The sequence below is a fragment of the Fundulus heteroclitus genome, unplaced genomic scaffold, assembly GCF_011125445.2.
Source record: "Fundulus heteroclitus isolate FHET01 unplaced genomic scaffold, MU-UCD_Fhet_4.1 scaffold_43, whole genome shotgun sequence".
NCBI classification, from domain to species: Eukaryota; Metazoa; Chordata; class Actinopteri; order Cyprinodontiformes; family Fundulidae; genus Fundulus; species Fundulus heteroclitus.
Genome location: NW_023396846.1, coordinates 1,182,097 through 1,207,145, shown reverse-complemented (window position 1 = coordinate 1,207,145; position 25,049 = coordinate 1,182,097). Strand labels below are relative to the sequence as shown.

Sequence of the window (25,049 nt, the reverse complement as noted above, 5' to 3'; positions counted from 1 at the left end):
CTTCAGCTCTTAAATATCTCAATGGATTTATTACATTTCAGTTGAGCTTCAGACAAGTTAGCAGAACTTCAGCAACTCATTAAAATGGGTCAGAAGTGCTCTGGTCTAAATGCTTCTCTAGATTTTTCTTCAACAGCTTTATTGTTACTTTGGGAAACTAATAAAATCCTGATTTCACTGCAAGGAATCATGTTGTGATATTTTAGCCAATCACCACCCCTAGTATGGACCGGTCTCCTCAGTCGGGTCTGAGGTTCTGGAAATGAGCTGTTACATTTCTTTAAGAGCCAAGAACAAAAACCCAGTTCCTCCCAGTGAGCTCTCAGATGTTCCAGTTCTATTTGCAGACAGAGGTTTGATCCGTTATCTCCAGAAATCAGCTGCCCTGTTCTGATGAAAACACCTTCATGTCTTCATGTCTGGAGTGTTGATGCTGATCAGGAGGTTCTGCTGCTTCCTGGCTCCATGTCAGACTAACAGTGGATCACATTTCCACGACCCGCTGGGAAATAGCTGGTAGAGCCAGTCTGACCCATCAAGACTTGGTTCCTGTGTGCGTTGTGAGAGCAGTTCAGCAGGGAAGGAAAGCTTCATCATGTGGTTGGTGGAACCAAGCTGAGCTGAAGTGGACCATCAGAGGTTCTGCTGGTTTTTAGTGGATCAGCAGGAACATCAAACATCTCCAACTACCTGGATCCTCTGGTTCTCTGCTCACATCCAGATGTCCTTCATGGACCTTTACCTTCTGATTGTCTCTGTGTGGACAGATATAATGTGAGCTCACTGGCTTCCAGGGACCTACAGGATCCATTTTAAAATACTCACCATCACATCCAGGACAAAACCTTACATGGACACACAGCCACATATCTCAGACCTCCTCCAGGTCCACACCACCTCAGATCTAGTCATCAGAACCTGCTGGATGTGCGCCGGCCCACTCCTGGCGGCCTCTTCGCGGGGCCTGGCCCCCCGGGGGGGCGGCCGGGGCCCTCGTCGCGGGGGCGGGGCGCCCCTGGGGCCTCTGGCCCTCAGGGCCCATGGCCGGGACCACTTTAGCGGGGCTGACTGCCGGCGGAGCCCACGGGCTCGTCTCCGCGGCTCTTGAGGGCGTCGGCATTGCGGTGGCTGGGGGATTTCCTCGGGGTCGTCTCTGCTCCTTCCTTGGGGGGGGGGGGGGGGGGGGGGGGTTGCAGATATCCTGTGTCGGCCCCTCCTGGGCGACCTGCTTTAGGGACCCCTTTGGGAGTCCGGGGTTACGGGTCCCCTGACGCCTGCCTCTGTGCTCGGGGAAGGTGGGTCTTTGGTTCTCCACAATCACTATCAAGCTATTTCTGGATAATCTTCACCTAAACTAGAGCACTTTCACATCTCCCACAGGTGCTGGGTCCCCGGTATTAAGTGTTCACTTATATACAGTAATCTTATAATTTATTTATTTATTTATTTATGTTGTGTCACTTTCTTTTTTCAAATATCACATTACACATGTCAGCTTACATAATAATATATATGATTTAGCAATGGCATCTAGGTGTTATTCGAGTGTATCTGTTGCTTTATGTCTGTTGGTTGTGCTGTTCTTTTTGTGTCTCTTTCCAGGTGATGGAGCAGACAAAGAAGGTTTTATCATTCTCTCCCTTTTATCTCCTCTTTCTTTCACCTCTACTCTTTTTTTTCTTTTCTTTCACTTTTTGTTCTTCCTTTACTCTCCCATTGTCATGTCCATATAATTTGAAATTCTCCTTGCAGGAATCATAATAAAGCTATTTACAAGCATAAATCAAGTGGAGCACTATGGCGAAAGCTGTTTGCTCCACTTGTAAAAGCAAAATCTGTCGAGCTCCATCTGGCATTGAGACATCAATTCCTATTGCCATAGTGCTAGACAGGACACTGGGAAAAAAAAAAAAAAAAAAAAAAAAAAAAAAGAACCTGCTGGATGTCCCACACACTGTCCTGAAGACCTGTGTGGACAGAACCTTCACCTCCACTGTCTCCAAGCTCTGGGTCACTGTCCCCACCAGCATCAGATCTGCTGACAGTGTGGACAGTTTGAAGTCCCAGTTCAAGACCCACTTTTTAAAATGTCTACTGGGTGGTTCTGGTGGTTCTGGTCTTCATCCTTTTATCTCATCTTCCTCTTTTTAACTTATTTGTATCGTGTTCATTTGATGCTCAGTTTTTCTGTTTTAAGGAGTTTTACTGTGAAGCTCTTGATGATTTCATCTGTGAAAACTGCAGGATGAATATTTACTTCCTTCCTAATTGTTCTGGTTCCTCCACAGAGTGGACCAGCAGAACTCAGAGGTTCCCAGAGGTCCGTCTGCCCGGCAGCATCAACCCCAGCTGGACTCCATATTTATGGTCTGTACATGTACAACAACTACTTTTCCATCGGTTCTGTTCAGTCGTCTCCATGCTGGACTTTGTGGACCAGTGGACCGTCAGTCTGTCCAACATGGTTCTAATGTTTGGATCTATGATCTCAGTCTGATGTGTCCTTCATATATTATTATGTTCCAGCTGCTGGAGGACAACATGGTCACTTTTGTGAAGAAGGAGCTGAAGAAGATCCAGAAGGTTCTGAGTCCAGATGACCCAGACTGCTCAGAGAGTCAGAGAGATGATGAGGAGGTGTTGGAAGGTGAGGATGAAGAGCAGAGGAGGAGGAGCAGAGAGGCACTGATGAAGATCACTGTGAACTTCCTGAGGAGAATGAAGCAGGGGGAACTGGCTGACCGTCTGCAGAGCAGTAAGAGAATTTCTACAAAGATTTAACCTGATGGATAAATCACACATTTACTGATGTCTGAAGAGATGGAATCACATTTATTCACATCATCTTCAGAGGATTGTTTTGTTTCCTTCCTGATTTCACTTATTCTGTTCATTTAGAACATTTTGCGTCAGTTTGTCAACATGAACTTAAATCTGGTCTGAAGGAGAAGTTCCAGTGTGTGTTTGAGGGGATCGCTAAAGCAGGAAGTCCAACCCTTCTGAACCAGATCTACACAGAGCTCTACATCACAGAGGGAGGGACTGGAGAGGTCAATGAGGAACATGAGGTCAGACAGATTGAAACAGCATCCAGGAAACCACACAGACCAGAAACAACCATCAGACAAGAAGACATCTTTAAAGTCCCACCTGGAAGAGATCAACCAATCAGAACAGTGATGACAAAGGGAGTGGCTGGCATTGGGAAAACAGTCTTAACCCAGAAGTTCACTCTGGACTGGGCTGAAGACAAAGCCCACCAGAACTTCCACTTCATATTTCCATTCACCTTCAGAGAGCTGAATATGCTGAAAGATAAAAAGTTCAGCTTGGTGGACCTTGTTCATAACTTCTTTACTGAAACCAAAGAAATCTGCAGCTTTGAACACTTCCAGGTTCTGTTCATCTTTGATGGTCTAGATGAGAGTCGACTTCCTCTGGACTTCCAGAACCAGGAGATCCTGACTGATGCTACAGAGTCCACCTCAGTGGATGTTCTGCTGACAAACCTCATCAGGGGGAAACTGCTTCCCTCTGCTCGCTTCTGGATAACCACACGACCTGCAGCAGCCAATCAGATCCCTCCTGAGTGTGTTGGCATGGTGACAGAGGTCAGAGGGTTCACTGACCCACAGAAGGAGGAGTACTTCAGGAAGAGGTTCAGAGGTAAGGAGCAGGCAAGGAGGATCATCTCCCACATAAAGACATCAAGAAGCCTCCACATCATGTGCCACATCCCAGTCTTCTGCTGGATCACTGCTACGGTTCTGGAGGACGTGTTGGAGACCAGAGAGGGAGGAGAGCTGCCCAGCACCCTGACTGAGATGTACATCCACTTCCTGGTGGTTCAGACCAAAGTGAAGAAGGTCAAGTATGATGGAGGAGCTGAAACAGATCCACCCTGGAGTCCAGAGAGCAGGAAGATGATTGAGTCTCTGGGAAAACTGGCTTTTGATCAGCTGCAGAAAGGAAACCTGATCTTCTATGAATCAGACCTGACAGAGTGTGGCATCAATATCAGAGCAGCCTCAGTGTACTCAGGAGTGTTCACACAGATTTTTAGAGAGGAGAGAGGGCTGTACCAGGACAAGGTGTTCTGCTTCGTCCATCTGAGTGTTCAGGAGTTTTTGGCTGCTCTTCATGTTCATCTGACCTTCATCACCTCTGGTGTCAACCTGATGGAAGAAACACAAACATCTAAGAAGTCCTCAGTTTCTAAGGACACTAAACCAAAGTCTCTTCACCAGAGAGCTGTTGATCAGGCCTTACAGAGTCCAAATGGACACCTGGACTTGTTCCTCCGGTTCCTCCTGGGACTTTCACTTCAGACCAATCAGAGATTTTTACAAGGTCTGCTGACACTGACAGGAAGTAGCTCACAGACCAATCAGGAAACAGTTCAGTACATCAAGAAGAAGATCAGTGAGAATGTGTCTGCAGAGAAAAGCATCAATCTGTTCCACTGTCTGAATGAACTGAATGATCGTTCTCTAGTGGAGGAGATCCAACAGTCTCTGAGTTCAGGAAGTCTCTCCACAGATAAACTGTCTCCTGCTCAGTGGTCAGCTCTGATCTTCATCTTAGTGTCAGCAGAAGATCTGGATGTGTTTGACCTGAAGAAATACTCTGCTTCAGAGGAGGTTCTTCTGAGGCTGCTGCCAGTGGTTAAAGCCTCCAACAAAGCTCTGTAAGATCACAGATTGTTGCTCCTTTTACTTCTGATAGAGAGAAATCTGCAAATTAGGTAAATATTGATTATTGATGCATCAGTTTATATATCCATCAAGCTGAATAAGGAGTCCTACCGGGCTTTTTTTGGCCTGTGGGACTCCGGAAGCAGCTGATGTGTACCGGCAGTCGAAGCTGCAGGCGGCTCGGCTGGTCGCCGAGGCAAAAACTCGGGCGTGGGAAGAGTTTGGAGAGGCCATGGAGAAAGACTTCCGTACGGCTTCAAAGCGATTCTGGTCCACTATCCGGCGTCTCAGGAGAGGGAAGCAGTGCAGTACCAACACTGTTTACAGTGGGGGTGGTGTGCTGCTGACCTCGACTCGGGACGTCGTGTTTCGGTGGGCGGAATACTTCGAAGACCTCCTTAATCCCACCAACACGTCTTCTGTTGCGGAAGCAGAGCCTGGGGACTCTGGGTCGGGTTCTCCCATCTCTGGTGCTGAGGTTGCCGAGGTTGTTAAATAGCTCCTCGGTGGCAAGGCCCCGGGGGTGGATGAGATTCGCCCTGAGTACCTTAAGGCTCTGGATGTTGTGGGGCTGTGTTGGTTAACGCGGCTCTGCAACATTGCGTAGACATCGGGGGCAGTTCCCCTGGATTGGCAGACTGGGGTGGTTGTCCCCCTATTTAAAAAGGGGGACCGGAGGGTGTGTTACAACTACAGAGGAATCACACTCTTAAGCCTCCCTGGTAAGGTCTATTCGGGGGTTCTGGAAAGGAGGGTCCGTCGGATAGTCGAATCTCAGATTCAGGAAGAGCAGTGTGGTTTTCAGCCTGGCCGTGGAACACTGGACCAGCTCTATACCCTCAGCAGGATTCTGGAGGGGGCATGGGAGTTTGCCCAACCAGTCTACATGTGCTTTGTGGATCTGGAGAAGGCATTTGACCGTGTCCCCCGAGGGACCCTGTGGGGGGCACTCCGGGAGTATGAAGTACAAGGCCCTTTAATAAGGGCTGTCAGATCTCTGTATGACCGGTGTCAGAGTTTGGTCCGCATTGCCGGCAGTAAGTCGGACTCGTTTCCGGTGAGAGTTGGACTCCGCCAAGGTTGCCCTTTGTCACCGATTCTGTTCATAACTTTTATGGACAGAATTTCTAGGCGCAGCCAAGGTGTTGAGGGGATCCGTTTTGGTGGCCTTGGGATTGCGTCTCTGCTATTCGCGGATGACGTTATCCTATTGGCTTCATCAGGGCGTGATCTACAGCTCTCACTGGAGCGGTTCGCAGCCGAGTGCGAAGCGGCCGGGATGAAAATCAGTGCCTCCAAATCTGAGACCATGGTCTTGAACCGGAAAAGGGTAGAGTGCCTTCTCTGGGTTGGGGAGGATGTGCTTCCCCTAGTGGAGGAGTTCAAGTATCTTGGGGTCTTGTTCACGAATGAGGGGAAGATGGAGCGGGAGATCGACAGGCGGATTGGTGCAGCGTCTGCTGTGAAGCGGGCGCTGTACCGATCCGTTGTGGTGAAGAGAGAGCTGAGCCAAAAGGCGAAGCTCTCGATTTACCGGTCGATCTACGTTCCTACCCTCATCTATAGTCACGAGCTTTGGGTCGTGACCGAAAGAACGAGATCCCGGATACAAGCGGCTGAAATGAGTTTTCTCCGTAGTGTGTCTGGGCTCTCCCTTAGAGATAGGGTGAGGAGCTCAGTCATCCGGGGAGGACTCAGAGTAGAGCCGCTGCTCCTCCACGTCGAGAGGAACCAGTTGAGGTGGCTCAGGCATCTGGTCAGGATGCCTCCTGGACGCTTCCCTGGTGAGGTGTTCCGGGCACGTCCCACCGGGAGGAGGCCCAGGGGAAGACCCAGGACACGCTGGAGGGACTATGTCTCCCGGCTGGCCTGAGAACGCCTTGGGATTCCTCCTGAGGAGCTGGCCCAAGTGGCCGAGGAGAGGGACGTCTGGGCCTCCCTACTGAAGCTGCTACCCCCGCGACCCGACCCCGGATAAGCGGAAGAAGACGGATGGACGGACGGACAGTTTATTTATAATGAACCAGTTCACAACAAAAGGCAACATAAAGACATTTAAAATCTGACAGATCCATCAATCATCCAAGGAGAACATTGGTGACTGTAAATTAATCAACAATATTTCTGATTAATTGTTTAATAGCAGATTTTTCTCCCTGTCCCCTCAGACTGAGTGGCTGTAACCTCTCAGAGAGAAGCTGTGAAGCTCTGTTCTCAGTTTTCAGCTCCCAGTCCTCCAGTCTCAGAGAACTGGACCTGAGTTACAACAGCCTGCAGGATTCAGGAGTGAAGCTTCTCTCTGCTGATCTGGAGAGTCCAAACTGCAAACTGGAAACTCTCAGGTACAAAGTTCTCCATCCTATTGAAACCAGATTTATGTCCATTTACTGCTAAAAACATGATGGAAATGTTAGTTCACTGATAGATTTGTCAACTTGTTTCTGACCTTTATTCCTTATGAATAGAAACCAAGCACAGATTCAGCATATTGGCGTGATTCTCAAAGAGTTTTTTTGCGCCACCTTTTAAGAATGAACCCCCATCCCAAAAAAATGAGTCAGAAATGTAACTTATTGTTTTCTCTTTCAATCCATTAAAGCCGTTGCTCTAAAGATTACCCAGAATACCTTTTAAAATCTAAATACAGTATATATCAATGGTTTCTAACAGCTAGAATCTTTCAACATTGCCACAGTTTTTTAACTATATAACATTAAGAGCAATATAAAAGGTTTTTCGCCTGACTCATCCCTGCATTCAAAACAAAGGATGAAACTAAAATGTTCACTGCCTGCAGACACAGCTCCTTCTCTCTCTGAAAAGATGGCACATGTTAATTTTAACTATGCATGAAACTCATCATCAATAAAATTCAGAAACCCAGAATAGACAAGCTGAAAATAAGGCAAAAATAATATCAAGCCACTGATATTAAAGACTAACTTCAGTTACTATAAGTTTTATATTTTCTAGGATTTTATTAACATTTTTTATCAGCAGACATGATATGTTACCTGAATGCAGAGAAGCCATTGCTCTGAGGATTATTCCAGACTCACATTGAATACGGTGCAGATCCGGTTGTCGCAAAGAACCCAAATAATTAAAGATCAATGTGTCGACTCACATCAGTTGCATATATATGGGGATCCGGTTACAGAGGCCGTGCAGAGGTGCAAAAAATTCAGAGAGAAGGAAGTTTGACTGGACACCGCAGAGGTCCCCGGATAAAGCTCCTGAATTTCACAAGCTTAACAGGAAACGTCGGACGCTAGACAGGATAAAGATCCGTTAAATTTCAAAATAAAATTACTGCACTGACTTAACTAGCTTGGCTCCTGTAAATAAAGCAACAACACAGAAACAGGAAGGCCATAGATATAGACTCTGTGTCTCTGTCTCTATTTATGTTAAAGATGTTAGCTAAATTCATCTGCATTTACAATACAGACTAACTTGGCCTTAGAACATTAGCTAAGATTACTCTATTGATGTACAATTTTCTCAGATTTACCAAGTGGTTGGGTTGGTTTAACCTGCTCATTACACAGCCTTGTGTTTTAAAAGCAGCCCAGCTTACTGCAGGTTCGCTACATGTTACTGCCACTGAGAGACCTGATGTCTCCACCACCGTCATCATCAGTCATGGCAGCTGTTGACGGCCCTGCCACAAACATTTCTGTTATTTTTTAACATTTGGCAGCAAGTGCTTGGAAAGCAAGTTGTTGTTTTTATTCACACAATTTCTCTGAGTCTCCTCACTTTTTCTCCATCCCAGCATCATAAATTGCTCCTAAAGGTAGTTTATTTATAATGAACCAATTCACAACAAAAGGCAACATAAAGACGTGTAAAATCAGACAGATCCATTAATGTTTCCAAGGAGAACATTGGTGACTGTAAAGAAATCAACAATATTTCTGATGAATTGTTTAATAGCAGATTTTTCTCCCTGTCTCCTCAGACTGAGTGGCTGTAACCTCTCAGAGAGAAGCTTTAAAGCTCTGTCCTCAGTTCTCAGCTCCCAGTCCTCCAGTCTCAGAGAACTGGACCTGAGTAACAACAACCTGCAGGATTCAGGAGTGAAGCTTCTCTCTGCTGGACTGGAGAGTCCAAACTGCAGACTGGAAACTCTCAGGTACAAAGTTCTCCATCCTGTTGAAACCAGATTTATGTCCATTACCTACTTAAAAGTTGATGGAAATATAAGTTTATTGACATTATTCATCATTCATTTTGACACTGTACAATATTTACAGCTTCTGTCCTACAATGTGAAATATTTACACACATATTTAACAATCTGTACAGCAATATATCTTTTATCTGCAATGTACATAACACTACTGTATATTGTATATATTTTTGATTATGTGACATTTCGATATCAGTGCACTGCTTGGAGCTGACTTTAATCTCATTATACATGTGTGGAACATGATGCACAATGACAATAATAAACATTTTGATTCTGTTATATTATTCATCTACAGACAACCCATACATTACCTCAATGCAAAGAAGCTGAAGGGAACCGCCTGGGCCCCCACTACTAACGGGACCCACTGGTTACCCAGTCATTTAACAGTATCCCTGTACAATCAAAAAGTATAGAAAATTTAACATAATGCTTCATCAACTTCTGTTCCCCTTTTCATGTACTACAATGGACTATTCTGTCTCAGCACATAAAAGATCCCAGAATGCAGTGTGCTGATTGAGCAGCAGGAGAGATCAGAACAGAGAAAGATGAAGCAGAGCTATCAAAGCAGAGCTGAAATCTGAAAAAGGGAGAGAAGAGAAAAAGCTGTTATTCTACCAAAATGGTCAGAAGCCCTGGATGTTTTGTAAACAGCCCCAGATTTCATCAAGCAAGACCTTTTAGATTTGTGTTAAAAAGATGCATTAAGCCCCACAATGACATTTGTTTTAAGTATTTAATTTAAAAACCATCAGATTAGTTTTTATTGTATTCCATATAGTCACTACCTGCTCCACCATAACCTGACAATGAGTCAAAATAAAAAGAAGACAGAAAAGATTATTTGTGCACAGGCAGCACCACGACTGCTCAACTACTCCCACAGCCAGGACCCAGAGTTTTTGAAGGTGAAGTTGCTTATAAGGGCTTGACTTTCTTACTCGGTGAAAATCTTTAATTTTTTCCTAGTTTCCCACAATAAAGCAGAACATGAGTTGTAGATAGTTTGTCCTTTCCATGTCCCAGTTGCCTGGTCACCCACCAGAGTTGACTCAGTACATCCCAAACACACGCAGGCCAGAGCCCAGGGTGACAGGGAAACTAGTGATGAGACAGCAAGAGAATGAGATGCAGTTAGTGGGGAAAATATAAGAGAAAAAGTTTAATAAACAGTTGAAGAAAGAGAGTACACTGAAAGACTGGATCTGACTTCAGATGGGAGATGTCTCAATGGCGTTCTGCTGATTCTGCAAGCGGGAAATATGTGCTCACCATACGCTGCTAACGTCACTGATCCAAACCATTGCTTTATTTTTTTATCTCAACTTCAAATCTTGACTCCATCAATGAGACTAAAGCAATTTAAACACCAGAACAATGGTTCTACTGCGACCACCAGTTTATCTGTGGTATATTAGGTCCAGTTTGAAGTTTGCTTAAAGCCAGAACCTTCTGCAGAGTTTGTCTGTTTGCAGAGTTTCCATCCCAGTGGAGCTCTGGTCAGGATTCATCAGTTTAAATGTGTCAGATGTTATTTTATATTACCTACAGAACAAAATACTGTTTGACTTCTATTTTATATGTCTTAAAACCAGCTGAGCAGTACCTTCTTGAGCACTACATTCTCATGTCAACATCATGTGTTGAATTGTGTGTCTGCAGTTTGTCAGGCTGTCTGGTCTCAGAGGAAGGCTGTGCTTCTCTGGTATCAGCTCTGAGCTCCAACCCCTCCCATCTGAAAGAGTTGGACCTGAGCTACAATCATCCAGGAGACTCAGGAGTGAAGCAGCTGTCAGCTGGACTGAAGGATCCACAATGGAGACTGGAAGCTCTCAGGTATGGAGGAAAAAAAGGGTATAGAGGTACTTTATGACAAAGTTTGGACTGAGTTATGACCCAAAACATAAATCAAAACCTTCTCAGTTAAATCCCACCCATCCCTCTCCAACCCCTCTTATCACTTTGTGGTTGGAGTTCTAAACAACAACTGACTTCCTAGAGTTCCTGAATAAGGAAACAGTTGAGTGATGAAGTTCCAGCACTTTTATTAAGAGATCACATAGATGGAAAGTAATCACACCCCACGGTCCTGCTGCAGTCTGTGTTTGTCTGTTTTTGCTCCTTCTCGCTTTTGGCTCTTCCTAATACTTGATAGTGGCCTTGGCATGAGACAAAACAAAGACAGTCTATCCTAGAAAATTAACATCCCGCACAGCTGCTACTCCGCATTTGGCCTTGCAATCAGCTGGCCCGTGCTCACATGTCCAAGTGGCATGAGGCCCCAGTGACTTTCAGAATAATTTTCACACCTCACACTTGCAGTCAGAATAATGACATAGTTTATTTAAATAAGTCCGTCCGTCCATCCGTCCGTCTTCTTCCGCTTATCCGGGGAGGCCCAGACGTCCCTCTCCCCGGCCACTTGGGCCAGCTCCTCAGGAGGAATCCCAAGGCGTTCCCAGGCCAGCCGGGAGACATAGTCCCTCCAGCGTGTCCTGGGTCTTCCCCTGGGCCTCCTCCCGGTGGGACGTGCCCGGAACACCTCACCAGGGAGGCGTCCAGGAGGCATCCTGACCAGATGCCCGGGCCACCTCAACTGTTTCCTTCTACGTGGAGGAGCAGCGGCTCTACTCTGAGTCCTCCCTGGATGACTGAGCTCCTCACCCTATCTCTAAGGAAGAGCCAAGACACACTACGGAGAAAACTCATTTCAGCCGCTTGTATCCGGGATCTCGTTCTTTCGGTCACGACCCAAAGCTCGTGACCATAGATGAGGGTAGGAACGTAGATCGACCGGTAAATCGAGAGCTTCGCCTTTTGGCTCAGCTCTCTCTTCACCACAACGGATCGGTACAGCCCCCGCTTCACAGCAGACGCTGCACCAATCCGCCTGTCGATCTCCCGCTCCATCCTCCCCTATTTAAATAAGTGTAAAGGTTAATTAGGAATTGTTTACTGCAGTGTCCCACAGTGGGAAGACTCAATATGAGCCTTGCAGGCTTGTCGTGGATGTCCTCCAGACAATGTAATAATTCGTGCTAAGACTTTCAAAATTCTAAGTTCTTGGTAAGGCAGTTAAAAATATCCAACAATGGTCAAAAAAGTGAGCAGAAGCAGCTGGGTATCGGTCCAGTATGGTTTATTGCAATAATACAAGTCAACCACACATGAGATGTTCACCGGTCAACATCTGACAACGTACAGAAAGTGGTCTGCTTACATACATTTCCTGGGTCTTGGGGGCTCCTCCCCGACCCCCTCTTATTTATTACGTATTTTCAATTACTTTTCCACGGATATCTTTGTTATTTTATTACATATCAGTGGAAACTTCCCGAGGGTGCATCATTTTAAAAACATGGTTACAAATCACTGCTCATTCCAAACATGGTCACACATCACTACCCATTTCCGATATGGTTACACATCATTACCTCTTCCGAACATGGACCATGCATTTTCTGTGTACATTGCAGCCTTTTAGACCCTACATGTTCTGTTTACATTGCAAATGGCTTGCTCTTTGGTACAGATGTCTTGTCCACTGCCCTGGTTTGTTTGCATTGACCCTCTACCTCTTATCTGGACTTGTAGCGTGACACACACACATTTCTTCTTAGGTGAATGTTACAGCACACCTTTTAACCATTGTGATAAGAATATATTTATTATAAGATATTGATCCACTACAATATTCATTGTGAGATATTAATCCACTACAGGCTCAGCATGATGGATATTAATGGATTAGTGGATATTAATAATTATCAATAAGGTAAGCACACCACTATTTTTTTAATCAAGAGAAAAGATGCATCTTTGTCTTCTTAAGTTATTTAATTCAAGGGTGAGAAGCTTTTGAATGTCACCTAACGCAGTCAGGAATCAGAGTGAAGAAAGTAGGAACACACTAAACTTTTATACATTCTGGTTTAAAAAAGAACGTGGGAGTAATCTTCAGAGGAGTGCAGCCACTTGTACGATCAGTTCCTATCTAACTCAACTGGTCTCTGTCCTTGGATGTGGAAACACAATAATAAATCTGTAAGCATTTTCCACAACAATCATTTTGTCTGATTATGAAATCATCACACAATAAAGAACATTTTCAAGACATTGTGAGCCTGTCATAGTCAGAAATAGGAAATTGTGTAAAAAGTACATAAGCAAAGCAAAACTGAAATAATAATTAGAAAAAAAGTTAAAGGAAACTTCATTTAAAATACTAGAATGCTGAACATCAGTATTAAAGGAAAAGTCTGGTCAAAATCAGAATTAAAACTGCTGAAAGTACTTTAAATCTAAAATTATTAGATACTATTCAATAAATTATAGTTTTTTTATTAAGAGTAATATGTATTTGAATGTGTTTTACTGGAGTTATCCATGTGTCGAAGAACAGTACTGCACCTCCCAGTGACGACCAGTGCGGCAGAGAGTGATGGATTAATTAGCGACAGCGATGGGAGTTTTCATGAATTTATCATCATCATCTGATAGCGATTTGGAATATATAGAAGACTTTCTTGATAGTAACTTGACTTTTGACGAAATACAGCCATACCAGTTTGAGCCAAGGAGACCAAAAAGGGACGACGTGAGTTGAATTTGTCTGCTGCTGCAGCCGTCTCCTTATTTTAGTGTTATTCTTCTCAGTTTGTTCTTCTTGCCGATGAAATATCTCAGTGTCAGTATCAATTAAAATTAGGGCCGTCAGTTTTAATGCGTTAACTTTGTTAGACCATGACGGCGCCTTTTTGTAATGCACGTTAACCGCATTAATGCTATTTTCCTCGCAACATCCTCCGGACTATGTTTTTCTTTACTTTCGGAGCCTTCAGTTATTCAAAGAATGCTAGACAATAGTACAACAGCACTGTGCTCACTGTTGCGAAAGCCACTTACTTTATGTGACTTTGGTCTTCCTTTTTCTAAAGTCGCTGTAAATTTACTCTGCTCCTTTGTCAGGATGAGCTCCAGTGCATTATGAGGCGGAGGGATATTTCAGCATCACTTAGTTTAGAGCCCGAACAAGCGACTTTCCATTCACAAACAACCCCAGAAAACTGCAACCCGCAACTCATGAAATTTACAAGCGTCTTTAGAAAAATGAAGACCAAAGTCGCATAAAATAAGTGGGCTTCGCAACAGTGAGCATTCTATGGAAGTGTGTCATATCACTCCGCCCCTCTGGTCGGGTAAACAAATGTCCCGGCAAAATCTACATCATAAATAAGAAAAACGATGGCGAGTAGGCAATCCAACAAAAGAGCCCGTGGTGGATCATGAATTGGAAAGGTTAAAAAAACGAATGTTTTCTTTTCACTTTTACCCGATGTATTGGGACTTCCAACTGCCATGCAAGGTGGACATTGTTTGTTTAACAGTAGCTCTCGCGAATTTCAATGGTGAAGTCCTCTGGAAATCCGAAATAATTGTTGTTGTAGAGCGCAGAATGTGATATCGGGCGGCCATTATTGCCCATATTTGCCCATATTTGGGAAATAATGGCCGTCCCCATACACAGTGATCGAGACCACAATTTATGCTTTTATTTTCTTATTGATTACCGCTAAATTCATTAAATCCCCACAAACGTATTAGTTTTAGGTATAGCTAATGATCCACTGATTTTTCTTTGTTGACCGGAATTCTCCTTTAAAATGAAGCCAAAGGTTCGATCGCTTTACCCGATGGGGTGCCATTTTTTTTTTGTTTTGCTTTTCTGCCTGGTCACGTCGTTCTTGCTTACTTAATACCGTGTGCGTAACTTGCGTAAAAAACGCGACGTAAGTCCTGCTGCCCGGCTCTGGTGCTGCCTGGAATCGATAAGAGAATCGTTAAGCAAGCTGCCAAACGGTACCATGGAATTGGAACACACGGAACCAGTTCTGAACAGGAACCGGTTTTCGATTCCCATCCCTACACACCACTTGTTTTTAATGCCGTCTCCCGGTGCGGGTTTCGTCTGGGGGGAGGGGTTCTGGATGGCTCGTGCGGGCGTGCTAGCCAGCGTCCGCCCTTTTATTTTATTTTATTTTAATAAATAAAATAAGGCTAGAAGCATTTAAGTTTCTCTGTCCCATAACAGTCAGGAATCAGAGTGAAGAGAAAAAGAACACACTATACTTTTATACAAACAAAGAAAGTGGGAGTAATCTTCAGAGGAATGCAGCCACTAGTACGATCCAGTTCCTATCTAACTCAACTCCTCTTTCTGTCCTTGGATGTGGAAACACAGTAAATCTGTAAGCATGTGAGCTTCTTTCACATGGGAAAGTTATGCAGGTGCATCCAGACCACATATGATCAGAGTTACATACATCAATAAATCTTTCCACAGTCTGTTCCCCCAGAAATAATGGAAAGCTGTGGGCTGACTTTGTGCAAGATTGGAGCAGAAAGTCTTAAAAATACAAAGATCACTACTCATAATCTGAAAGATCTGTAAATTAAAATAGCTGCTATACATGAGTGGTGTTCAGAAGTCAGGATTTTGGTGCAGTTTTTGAGTCATGTTAGAAAGATGTAAAAATTGTGTTTCTGGAAGCACTGAAGATCTTTCCAAGATGAATTTTGGAAGCAGTCTTTGTGGTATTTCCTGACAGTGTGTGTCCTTAAGACCACTGAGTTTTGTTTATTGTCCAGTCAGAATAATTTGTTAAGCAGGTTTGTTGTTCTGGATCTTTTCTGTCAGCTCATTTTAGCTGACAGCAGATATGGCTAACTAAGCAAAATTTTCCCTTCAGTTGGTGATTCTGATCATGTTTAGTTGCCGTGTTTGCTTGATCTCCACATTATCAGTGATTTAAGCACAAAACTGGAAAAAGATGAAACAGTTTTTTTATTTGTTCCTGTTATGTTCACCTGTTAGGTTTAGTAGATATCATGTGGCTGTAATGATTTGTTGTGATAACATCATATTTGTGTTTTTATTAGTTCATTATTTTTTGTGTCTTTATTAGTTTATTATAGTTTGTAGAACCACACACATACAGAGACCTAAATCTGCTTATCAAAGAAAGCAGAAAACATCACTTGGCCTGGTCATTGGATCTGGGGTCATCCAGGAATTTAACCAGAGCCCACCCTGATCACCACCATAGTGAGCCGGTCATTAATTTTAGAAATCATCATTACAAGTGGAGCAGAGGATCCAGACTGTGGTAGTGTAAAAATGAACTAAGAAACCTGATGTTAGAACAGACACTGAGGAGGAAATGATGGTGATGATAAGAGGACATCCAGCCTGCAGGACTCTGAGCTCCAAAGAAAAATGTCAGAATAACATTAAAAAAATGCAAAAAGCTGCTCAGCACTAATTAAATGGGTTCCAGTGCTTTAAAATCAGTAAAATCTTTAACATTAATTTAAAAAAAGTCTACAAATAATTTTCAACATGCATTCTGATAAAATGTAAATAGACTCCTTATACATCGTTATATTCAGATAGCTTCCTGCGTCGTTCTTTCCTACTATTTGATTGAATGAAAATCTCTGAGACTTGGTTCCCTTCTTTTCCTTTGACTCCAGACTAGATGATCCAGGTACGGAGCTGAAACCAGCAGCTCAGAGTTCATGTGTGATTATGGAGGAAATGTCAAATCATTCATGGTGACTTTTCCTCCAAGATGGCAGGAGGTTGTTTTGATGAGAGGTAAAAATATGTTAAATGTGTTCAAAAAAGCAAAGATGGTTAAATGTGTAAAAGACAAAATAAAACTGTAACTAGTTTTCTGAATAAGTGGAGATGTTTCAGTGACAGTAAGGAAGAAACAGGAGGAGGAGGTTCAACATTTAGAAAAGATCATCTAACATGCAGAGAAATAAGTAGAGGAACCGGTGAGGCTAAATGAGGTTAATTAATTATATTGAACTATTATAATCCTTGTAAAAGAAATAGATCTGAATCAGTTAATGCAGATTAAATGTGGAGATAATCAGTAATATGTGGTGACTTTAATGCACATGGAATATTATCTAATAGCTTGGTGTTCTTTTGAACATTTAACCCTCGGTTTCCCTCATCCAAATTGCAAAGCAATAAAACCTCTTCTGTTTGTTGTTTTGTATCGTCCACCGGGCCCTTACTCTCAGTTTTTGGATCAGTTATCAAACTTCTTATCTGATTTGGTGATAAACACTGACAAGGTTATTATAGTGGGGGATTTCAACATTCATGTTGACACAAAATGTGATAACCTTAGTGTAGCCTTTAAAACTATCCTAGATTCAATTGGTTTTGCTCAAAATGTGCATAAACCGATGCACTTTTGGCTCCATACTTTAGACCTTGTGCTTACATATGGCATTGATTATGAAGAATTAACAGTATTTCTTAACAACCCTGTCCTATCTGATATTTTTTTAATAACATTTGAGTTTAATCTAATTTAGTTCTCCACCCCCAAAAGAGGGTTCCATTATAGTAGATCTTTATCGGACAATGCTGCATCAAACTTTAAACAGTCTGTCCCCCTTTTAATATCGTCAGTATTGCAGAAATACCCTGCAGATAGCAGCAATGTTGTTTCTTCCCATTCACAAATAGATGTCTTTGTTAATGGTGTGACTTCGTCATTGCGTTCTGCATTAGACAGTGTAGCTCCCTTGAAAAACATTAAACATAGTGATTATTCACAGGAAGCTGGCTCCGTGGTTTAATTCAGAGCTGCGTTCCTTGAAGCACACCAAGAGGAATCCTACGACGTGGGCTACATTGATAACTGGAGAACTTTCTGGGGAAAACCTGGTCTGATCCGGAGAGACGGCATCCATCCTACTTTGGATGGTGCAGCTCTTCTTTCTAGAAATCTGGCCGGATTTATTAGTCCTCCTAAATGCTGACAATCCAGGGTCCAGACCAGGAAGCAGAGCCGTAGTTTAACACACCTCTCTGCAGCTTCTGTACTGTTACCCATCCATTATCCTATTGAGACGGTGTCTTTCCCACGGCCAAAACTTAACAGATCAAAAACTTATCTAAAAGGAACAAATCATAAAAACCTAATAAAAATCAATACGGTTCACCTTGAACCTAAAAATAAAACAATTAAATGTGGTCTATTAAATATAAGGTCTCTCCCTCCAAAGACTTTGTTAGTTAATGAATTGATTTCTGATAAACAGATTGATTTGTTTTGTCTCACAGAAACCTGGCTACAAGAGGACTACGTTAGTATAAATGAGTCAACTCCCTCCAATTATTCAAATTTCCACATTCCCAGATCTGTGGGAAGAGGAGGAGGAGTGGCAACTATCTTTCAGTCTGATTTATTAATTAGTCCCAGGCCAATTAATAACTACAGTTCTTTTGAACATTTAACCCTCAGTTTCCCTCATCCAAGCTGCAAAGCAATAAAACCTCTTCTGTTTGTTGTTTTGTATCGTCCACCAGGCCCTTACACTCAGTTTTTGGATGAGTTGTCAGATTTCTTATCTGATTTGGTGTTAAATACTGATAAGGCTATTATAGTGGGTGATTTTAACATCCATGTTGACACTGAATGTGATAACCTTAGTGTAGCCTTTAAAACTATCCTAGATTCAATTGGTTTTGCTCAAAATGTGCATGAACCGACGCACTCTCGGCTCCATACTTTAGACCTTGTTCTGACATATGGCATTGATTGTGAAGAATTAACAGTATTTCCTCACAACCCTGTCCTATCTGATCATTTTTTAATAACATTTGAGTTTAATCTAACTGAATTCTCCACCCCCAAAAGAGGGTTCCATTATAGTAGATCTTTATCGGATAATGCTGTATCAAAACTTAAAGAGTCTGTCCCCTTTTTAATATCCTCCGTATTGCAGAAATGCCCTGCAGATAGCAGCAATGTTGTTTCTTCCAATTCACAAATAGATGTCTTTGTAAACGGTATGACTTCGTCATTGCGTTCTGCATTAGACAATGTAGCTCCCTTGAAAAAGAAGGTGATTATTCACAGGAAGCTGGCTCCTTGGTTTAATTCAGAGCTGCGTTCCTTGAAGCACAATGTTAGGAAATTGGAGAGAAAATGGCGCTCTACACACCAAGAGGAATCCTACCTAATCTGGAAGAACAGTCTATTGTTGTATAACAAGACCCTTCGCAGAGCTAGAGCAGCATATTTTTCATCATTAATTGAGGAGAATAAGAATAATCCTAGATTTCTCTTCAGTACAGTTGCCAAACTTACTCAGAGCCACAGCTCTGTTGATCCATCCATTCCCTTAGCTCTTAGCAGTAATGATTTTATGGGATTCTTCATAAATAAAATTGATTCCATTAAAAATAAAATAATTGGCATCCTCCCAAACATGATTACCTCATCCTCAGTAAGTGAGGCAGCATTGGAGGAATCCTTAGAACCTGCGCAGTGTCTGAACTGTTTAAAAGCAGTAGAGCTTTCTGAGCTATCTAAAATTTTAGCTTCATCTAAACCTTCTACCTGTATGTTAGACCCAATCCCAACCAAGTTGTTTAAGGAGGTATTCCCTCTGATCAGTGGTCCTATTTTAGACATGATTAATGTATCCTTGGTAAATGGATATGTACCACAGGCTTTTAAAGTAGCTGTTATTAAACCTTTACTTAAGAAACCATCTCTTGATCAAGATGAGTTAGTAAATTACAGACCTATATCTAATCTTCTTTTCTTATCTAAAATTCTTGAGAAAGTAGTTGCTAATCAACTATGTGAACATTTACAAAGTAATGACCTACTTGAGGAGTTTCAGTCAGGCTTCAGAGCTCATCATAGCACTGAAACAGCTCTGGTGAAGGTCACTAATGATATTCTCATGGCCTCAGATAATGGACTTGTGTCTATACTTGTCCTGTTAGATCTCAGTGCTGCATTTGATACAGTTGATCACAATATTCTCCTACAAAGACTTGAGCATACTGTAGGGATTAAGGGAAAAGCATTAGGCTGGTTTAAATCTTATCTGTCGGACAGATTCCAGTTTGTTCATGTTAATAATAAATCTTCCTCAAACTCTAGGGTCACTTGTGGAGTACCACAGGGTTCAGTCCTTGGACCAATTCTATTTACTATATATATGCTTCCGATTGGCAAAATTATCAGACAGCATGGGATTAATTTCCACTGTTATGCTGATGACACTCAGCTATATTTATCCATAAATCCTGATGAATCCAATCAGTTACTTCGACTGCAGTCATGTCTTGATGACATCAAAAGCTGGATGACTTTAAATTTCCTGCATTTAAATTCTGACAAGACAGAAGTTGTAATCTTTGGGCCAGAGTCTTCAAAAAATAAAGTTCTTAATCAATCCCTTAATCTGGATGGCATTAACTTGGCCTCTGGTAATAAAGTTAAAAATCTTGGTGTTGTTTTCGACCAAGACATGTCATTTAAATCCCATATTAAACAGGTTTCCAGAGTTTCCTTTTTTCACCTCCGGAATATCGCCAAAATTAGAAACATTCTGTCCAGGAGTGATGCTGAAAAACTAGTCCATGCATTTGTTACTTCAAGGCTGGACTATTGTAATTCTTTACTATCAGGAAGTCCACAAAATGCAGTTCAAAGCCTTCAGCTGATCCAAAATGCTGCAGCAAGAATTCTGATGAAAATCAACAAGAGGGATCATATTTCTCCAATTTTAGCTTCCCTTCATTGGCTTCCTGTTAAATCAAGAATAGAATTTAAAATTCTCCTTCTAACGTATAAAGCCCTTAATAATCAAGCTCCACCATATATCAGAGCTCTGATTACCCCGTATGTTCCTAACAGAGCACTTCGCTCTCAGACTGCAGGTCTGCTGCTGGTTCCTAGAGTCTCTAAAAGTAGAATGGGAGGCAGATCCTTTAGCTATCAGGCTCCTCTCCTGTGGAACCAACTCCCAGTTTTGGTCCGTGAGGCAGACACCCTATCTATTTTTAAGACTAATGTTAAAACTTTCCTTTTTGACAAAGCTTATAGTTAGAGTGGCTCATACCCTGAGCTATCTCTATAGTTGTGCTGTGATAGGCCTAGGCTGCTGGAGGACATCAGGGTCTAATTTTCTCACTCTACTGATTTCTACTGTTCTTCAGTCTACTGTTCTCCAGTTTTGCATTGTATTACATTGAAATGACTGTCGTCATTTCAGCTTTTAACTTTTTGCTCTCTCTCTTTTTCTTCATAGTAGGTACACCTGGTCTGGCGTTCTGTTAACTGTGACATCATCCAGAGAAGACGGCTCACCCGCTACTACCATCTAATGTAGAACAGATTACTAGATCAATGTGTGCTTCTGTGCTTGTTTGTCTGTCTTGTTGTGTCTCTGTTCTGTCTTCTGTAACCCCAGTCGGTCGAGGCAGATGACCGTTCATACTGAGCCCGGTTCTGCCGGAGGTTTTTCCTTCCCGTTAATGGGTGGTTTTTCTTCCCACTGTCGCTTCATGCTTGCTCAGTATGAGGGATTGCAGCAAAGCCATGTACAATGCAGACGACTCTCCCTGTGGCTCTACGGTTCCCCAGGAGTGACTGCTGCTTGTCGGGACTTTGATGCAATCAACTGGTTTCCTTATATAGGACATTTTTGACCAATCTGTATAATCTGACCCAATCTGTATAATATGATTGAACTTGACTTTGTAAAGTGCCTTGAGATGACATGTTTCATGATTTGGCGCTATATAAATAAAATTGAATTGAATTGAATTGAAATGTTTCTAATTTTGGCGATATTCCGGAGGTGAAAAAAAGAAACTCTGGAAACCTGTTTAATATGGGATTTAAATGACATGTTATGGTCAAAAATAACACCAAGATTTTTTACTTTATAACCAGAGGCCAAGTTAATGCCATCCAGATTAAGTGATTTGATTAAGAACTTTATTTTTTGAGGACTCTGGTCCAAATATTACAACTTCTGTCCTGTCACAATTTAAATGCAGGACATTTAAAGTCATCAAGCTTTTGATGTCATCAAGACATGACTGCAGTCAAAGTAATTGATTGGATTCATCAGGATTTAGGGATAAATATAGCTGAGTGCCATCAGCATAACAGTGGTAATGAATCCCATGCTGTCTGATAATTGCCAATCGGAAGTATATATATAGTAAAGAGAATTGGTCCAAGGACTGAACCCTGTGGTACTCCACAAGTGGCCCTAGAGTTTGAAGAAGATTTAATAATCCAGATGATTGGCCAAATGTAGAGCACGGCGACATAGTGCATTACCTGGTGTTCGGTGAAAACCCTCTGCACACTCTTGAGGAAATGAGAGCTTACAAGGGTCTAGAGGCTCACAACCAGTTCACATCTGGTTATGTACATCAAGGAAATCGCCATCATACGTGGACGGGTGAGTTTTAATAAGATGGTAAAAATGTAAACAATCCGACGCAAATGTGTCGCATGCTTCTGCGGTGGCTGACGGCCGGCGGCCGGCGGTGCGCGAAGGCGCTTGGCTGCAGGGCCGATCGACGCCGCTCGCGGCTTTAATTATTTAAGCAGAACAATGACCAGTGCAAAATTAAGTTGTATTTACCGTATTGGCGCCCACCGGCGCCGGTAGCAAACAGTGGGAACACAGCAACTCGTTCAAAGGTAAGCTGCGCTCAGACGGGCTCTGGCACATGCTAACCGTTAGTGCTAACAACCGCTCACGCATGTAATGTACTTTTAACTAGCTGCTATGTGTTTCAAAGGTTTAGAACACACTCTCATTGACATCGGGATACTGTGGAAAGTTATGTTCGGTCGTCTTACAGCCGCGATCCAAGCGAGCCGACGACTCTTTGTTATCTCTAACAGTTGTTCTCCGTGGTTGCGCCTCCAGGCAGGAAAGCAGGAAAGCGGTGGAAAATTAATCTGTTTCTATGTTTTTCCCATGGCGATCATGTGTTGCGCTGTTACAGCCCACAATACAGCAACGGTTTACCATGGTTGAAATCAAGTTAAGGTGAAATTAATCAAATTAAAACACGGCTGAGAGAGGGAGTACAGTACGCGGCAGTCATAGGCAGTAGAGGTGGCGGAGGCAGTCAACATTGCAGCCGCGGAAAGTAATAAGTCATAACGCCCAAGCCCTATTATTAATATATTCTTCTTACATGTTTTAAATACTTAACAGTTAATTACCTGTGACAAAGTGAGCACCGCAGACTCTGGCGTATTCCAGCTTAACACCGTCCAAATCGGACCTGGATATCCGTGTCAGCCATAGGTGACGGCGTTGTTCAGACAGCTGTTTTGTTTTTTCACACTGATTCACGATTACGGCTGGTAGGCGATAGAAAGAGCGTCGATCTCCACCTTCACGGGCCGTGCAACCAACCATTAAACACGTTTTCCCCATTGTTCACTTCCAATACTGCCTAAGGCGTCATACAATGCAGGTCAACGGTGCGAAACGACTGCCACCCAATATGGCGGACGCGCTGAGTAGTCACGTGAGCGTGACGTCAGCTGAAAACCCCCTATTGTGCAAACATTAAACCAATCATGTATAGTGACGTCATCAGAAGGCGCAGGCACCCGAGTTGATCTGACCACCCGAGTCAATCTGGTACCTACACCAGCAGCGTCCAATGGGGCGTCTACGTAAATGATGTCTATGACTGCAGCTGCTGGACTCAGGAAGCTGCTTCTTCTTCTTGGTCTCATTGTAAATGTGTGCAACACCACCTGGTGGTGCTGATTGGTAGAGGAAGAGCTGAAAGGTTGGAGGTGTTTGTCAGAGGTCTGTGATGATGGAAGCCTCTCCCTGGTTTATGAGTCTGAGCTCAGAGATCAGATCTTTGCTTCTTGTTGAACTCTTTGTTGAATGTGATGCAGCTTCTCCTTTTTAATGTTTGTATTTCTGGATCTTCCAGTGTGGCCACAGCAGATTTCCACAGGGCTCTTTAGTGTTTCATTCCTCCATCTGTGTGTGGGAGTGTGGATGGAACAGGGATCCAGAGTTGGTGTCAGTGTTTAGATTGATTGTATTTTAATGCTGATTATTAAATCAGGTGGAGCTTCCAGAAATGTTGACTTAGTTACCTGATGTCCTTTTAGGCTTCAGGCTGTTTCTTCAGGTTGTTACTGAGGGATTTCCTTTCTCCTATCTGTTGGAGCTTTTCCTCTGTTTGGACAAATGAGTTGTGCTACAGCGCCACCAACTGTCCTCACTACATCCACTGCAGGTTTTAATGTTTCTTCTTCATTATCATCATCATCATCAGAACCTAGGTTTCTGTCTGCTCTCAGTTCTTTTTTTCTCTCTGGATTTTTACAACAAGTGGACGTGTCCAAATGTTGGACTGGTACTTTCTCAGTGGAGGACAATGTGTGTCTGAGAGACATGTAATGTCCATGTTTGCTGCTGAAAGAGACTGATGGTCTGACCCCCTTCTTCCTTTCAGGGTGGAGCCTGCTGGAGTCCAATGGTTGACACCAGGTCTGAGGAAGTGTAAGTGTGTTTTTCATTTGATTCATGACAACAAAGCAGCTCACATTCAACCATCTTCAAACTGTCCATCACTTATTCAGGAGTCATCATCAAAGTGTCAATAAATGATCAATAACTGCAGCTGGATTATCTTTCTCTTCTGGATTATCTATTCTCTTCTTCAGATTCCTGTCAACTCACAATCGACACAAACACAGTGAGCAGAAAACTCAAACTGTCTGAAGACAACAGGAAGGTGACACGTGTGAAGAAGCTTCACTCATATCCTGATCATCCAGACAGATTTGATGATGTTCCTCAGCTGCTGTGTAGAACTGGTCTGACTGGTCGCTGTTACTGGGAGGTCGAGTGGAGAGGAAAAGTTAATATATCAGTGAGTTACAGAAGAATCAGGAGGAAAGGAGACAGTGGAGACTGTTTGTTTGGAAAGAATGATCAGTCCTGGAGTCTGAGCTGCTCTGATGATGGTTACTATGTCCGTCACAATAACAGAAAAACATCTATCTCCTCCTCCTCCGTCTCTAACAGAGTAGCAGTATATGTGGACGGTCCTGCTGGTATTCTGTCCTTCTACAGAGTCTCCTCTGACTCACTGATCCACCTCCACACCTTCAACACCACATTCACTGAACCTCTGCTTCCTGGCTTTGGGTTCTTCTGGTTCAATTATGGTTCCTCAGTGTTTCTGTGCTGATTGAGTCTAAAGAGTCTCCTCCTGTCAGAGAAAGCCTCTCCCTGTTGAACAGATAGTTCAG

At 42.9% G+C, this 25,049-nt stretch overlaps 1 protein-coding gene across 1 annotated transcript; it reads left to right on the top strand.

The window, feature by feature from the left end:
• Positions 1-1,040: 1,040 nt before the first annotated feature.
• LOC105924235 (NLR family CARD domain-containing protein 3) lies at positions 1,041-25,049 on the top strand. The gene is made up of 7 exons (XM_036131388.1): positions 1,041-1,091; positions 2,536-2,755; positions 2,899-4,687; positions 6,863-7,036; positions 8,659-8,832; positions 24,248-24,294; positions 24,459-25,049. Exons 1-7 carry the CDS (start codon positions 1,041-1,043, stop codon positions 24,986-24,988), a joined length of 2,985 nt encoding a protein of 994 aa, XP_035987281.1. The 3' UTR covers positions 24,989-25,049.

Excerpts from the sequence above, each read along its gene's own strand:
- LOC105924235 (XM_036131388.1), top strand. The coding sequence starts at position 1,041 with ATGGCCGGGACCACTTTAGCGGGGCTGACTGCCGGCGGAGCCCACGGG. Across the intron at positions 2,756-2,898 it reads GGCTGACCGTCTGCAGAGCA|AACATTTTGCGTCAGTTTGT; the intron begins GTAAGAGAATTT and ends CTGTTCATTTAG. Across the intron at positions 24,295-24,458 it reads GACACCAGGTCTGAGGAAGT|ATTCCTGTCAACTCACAATC; the intron begins GTAAGTGTGTTT and ends TCTCTTCTTCAG.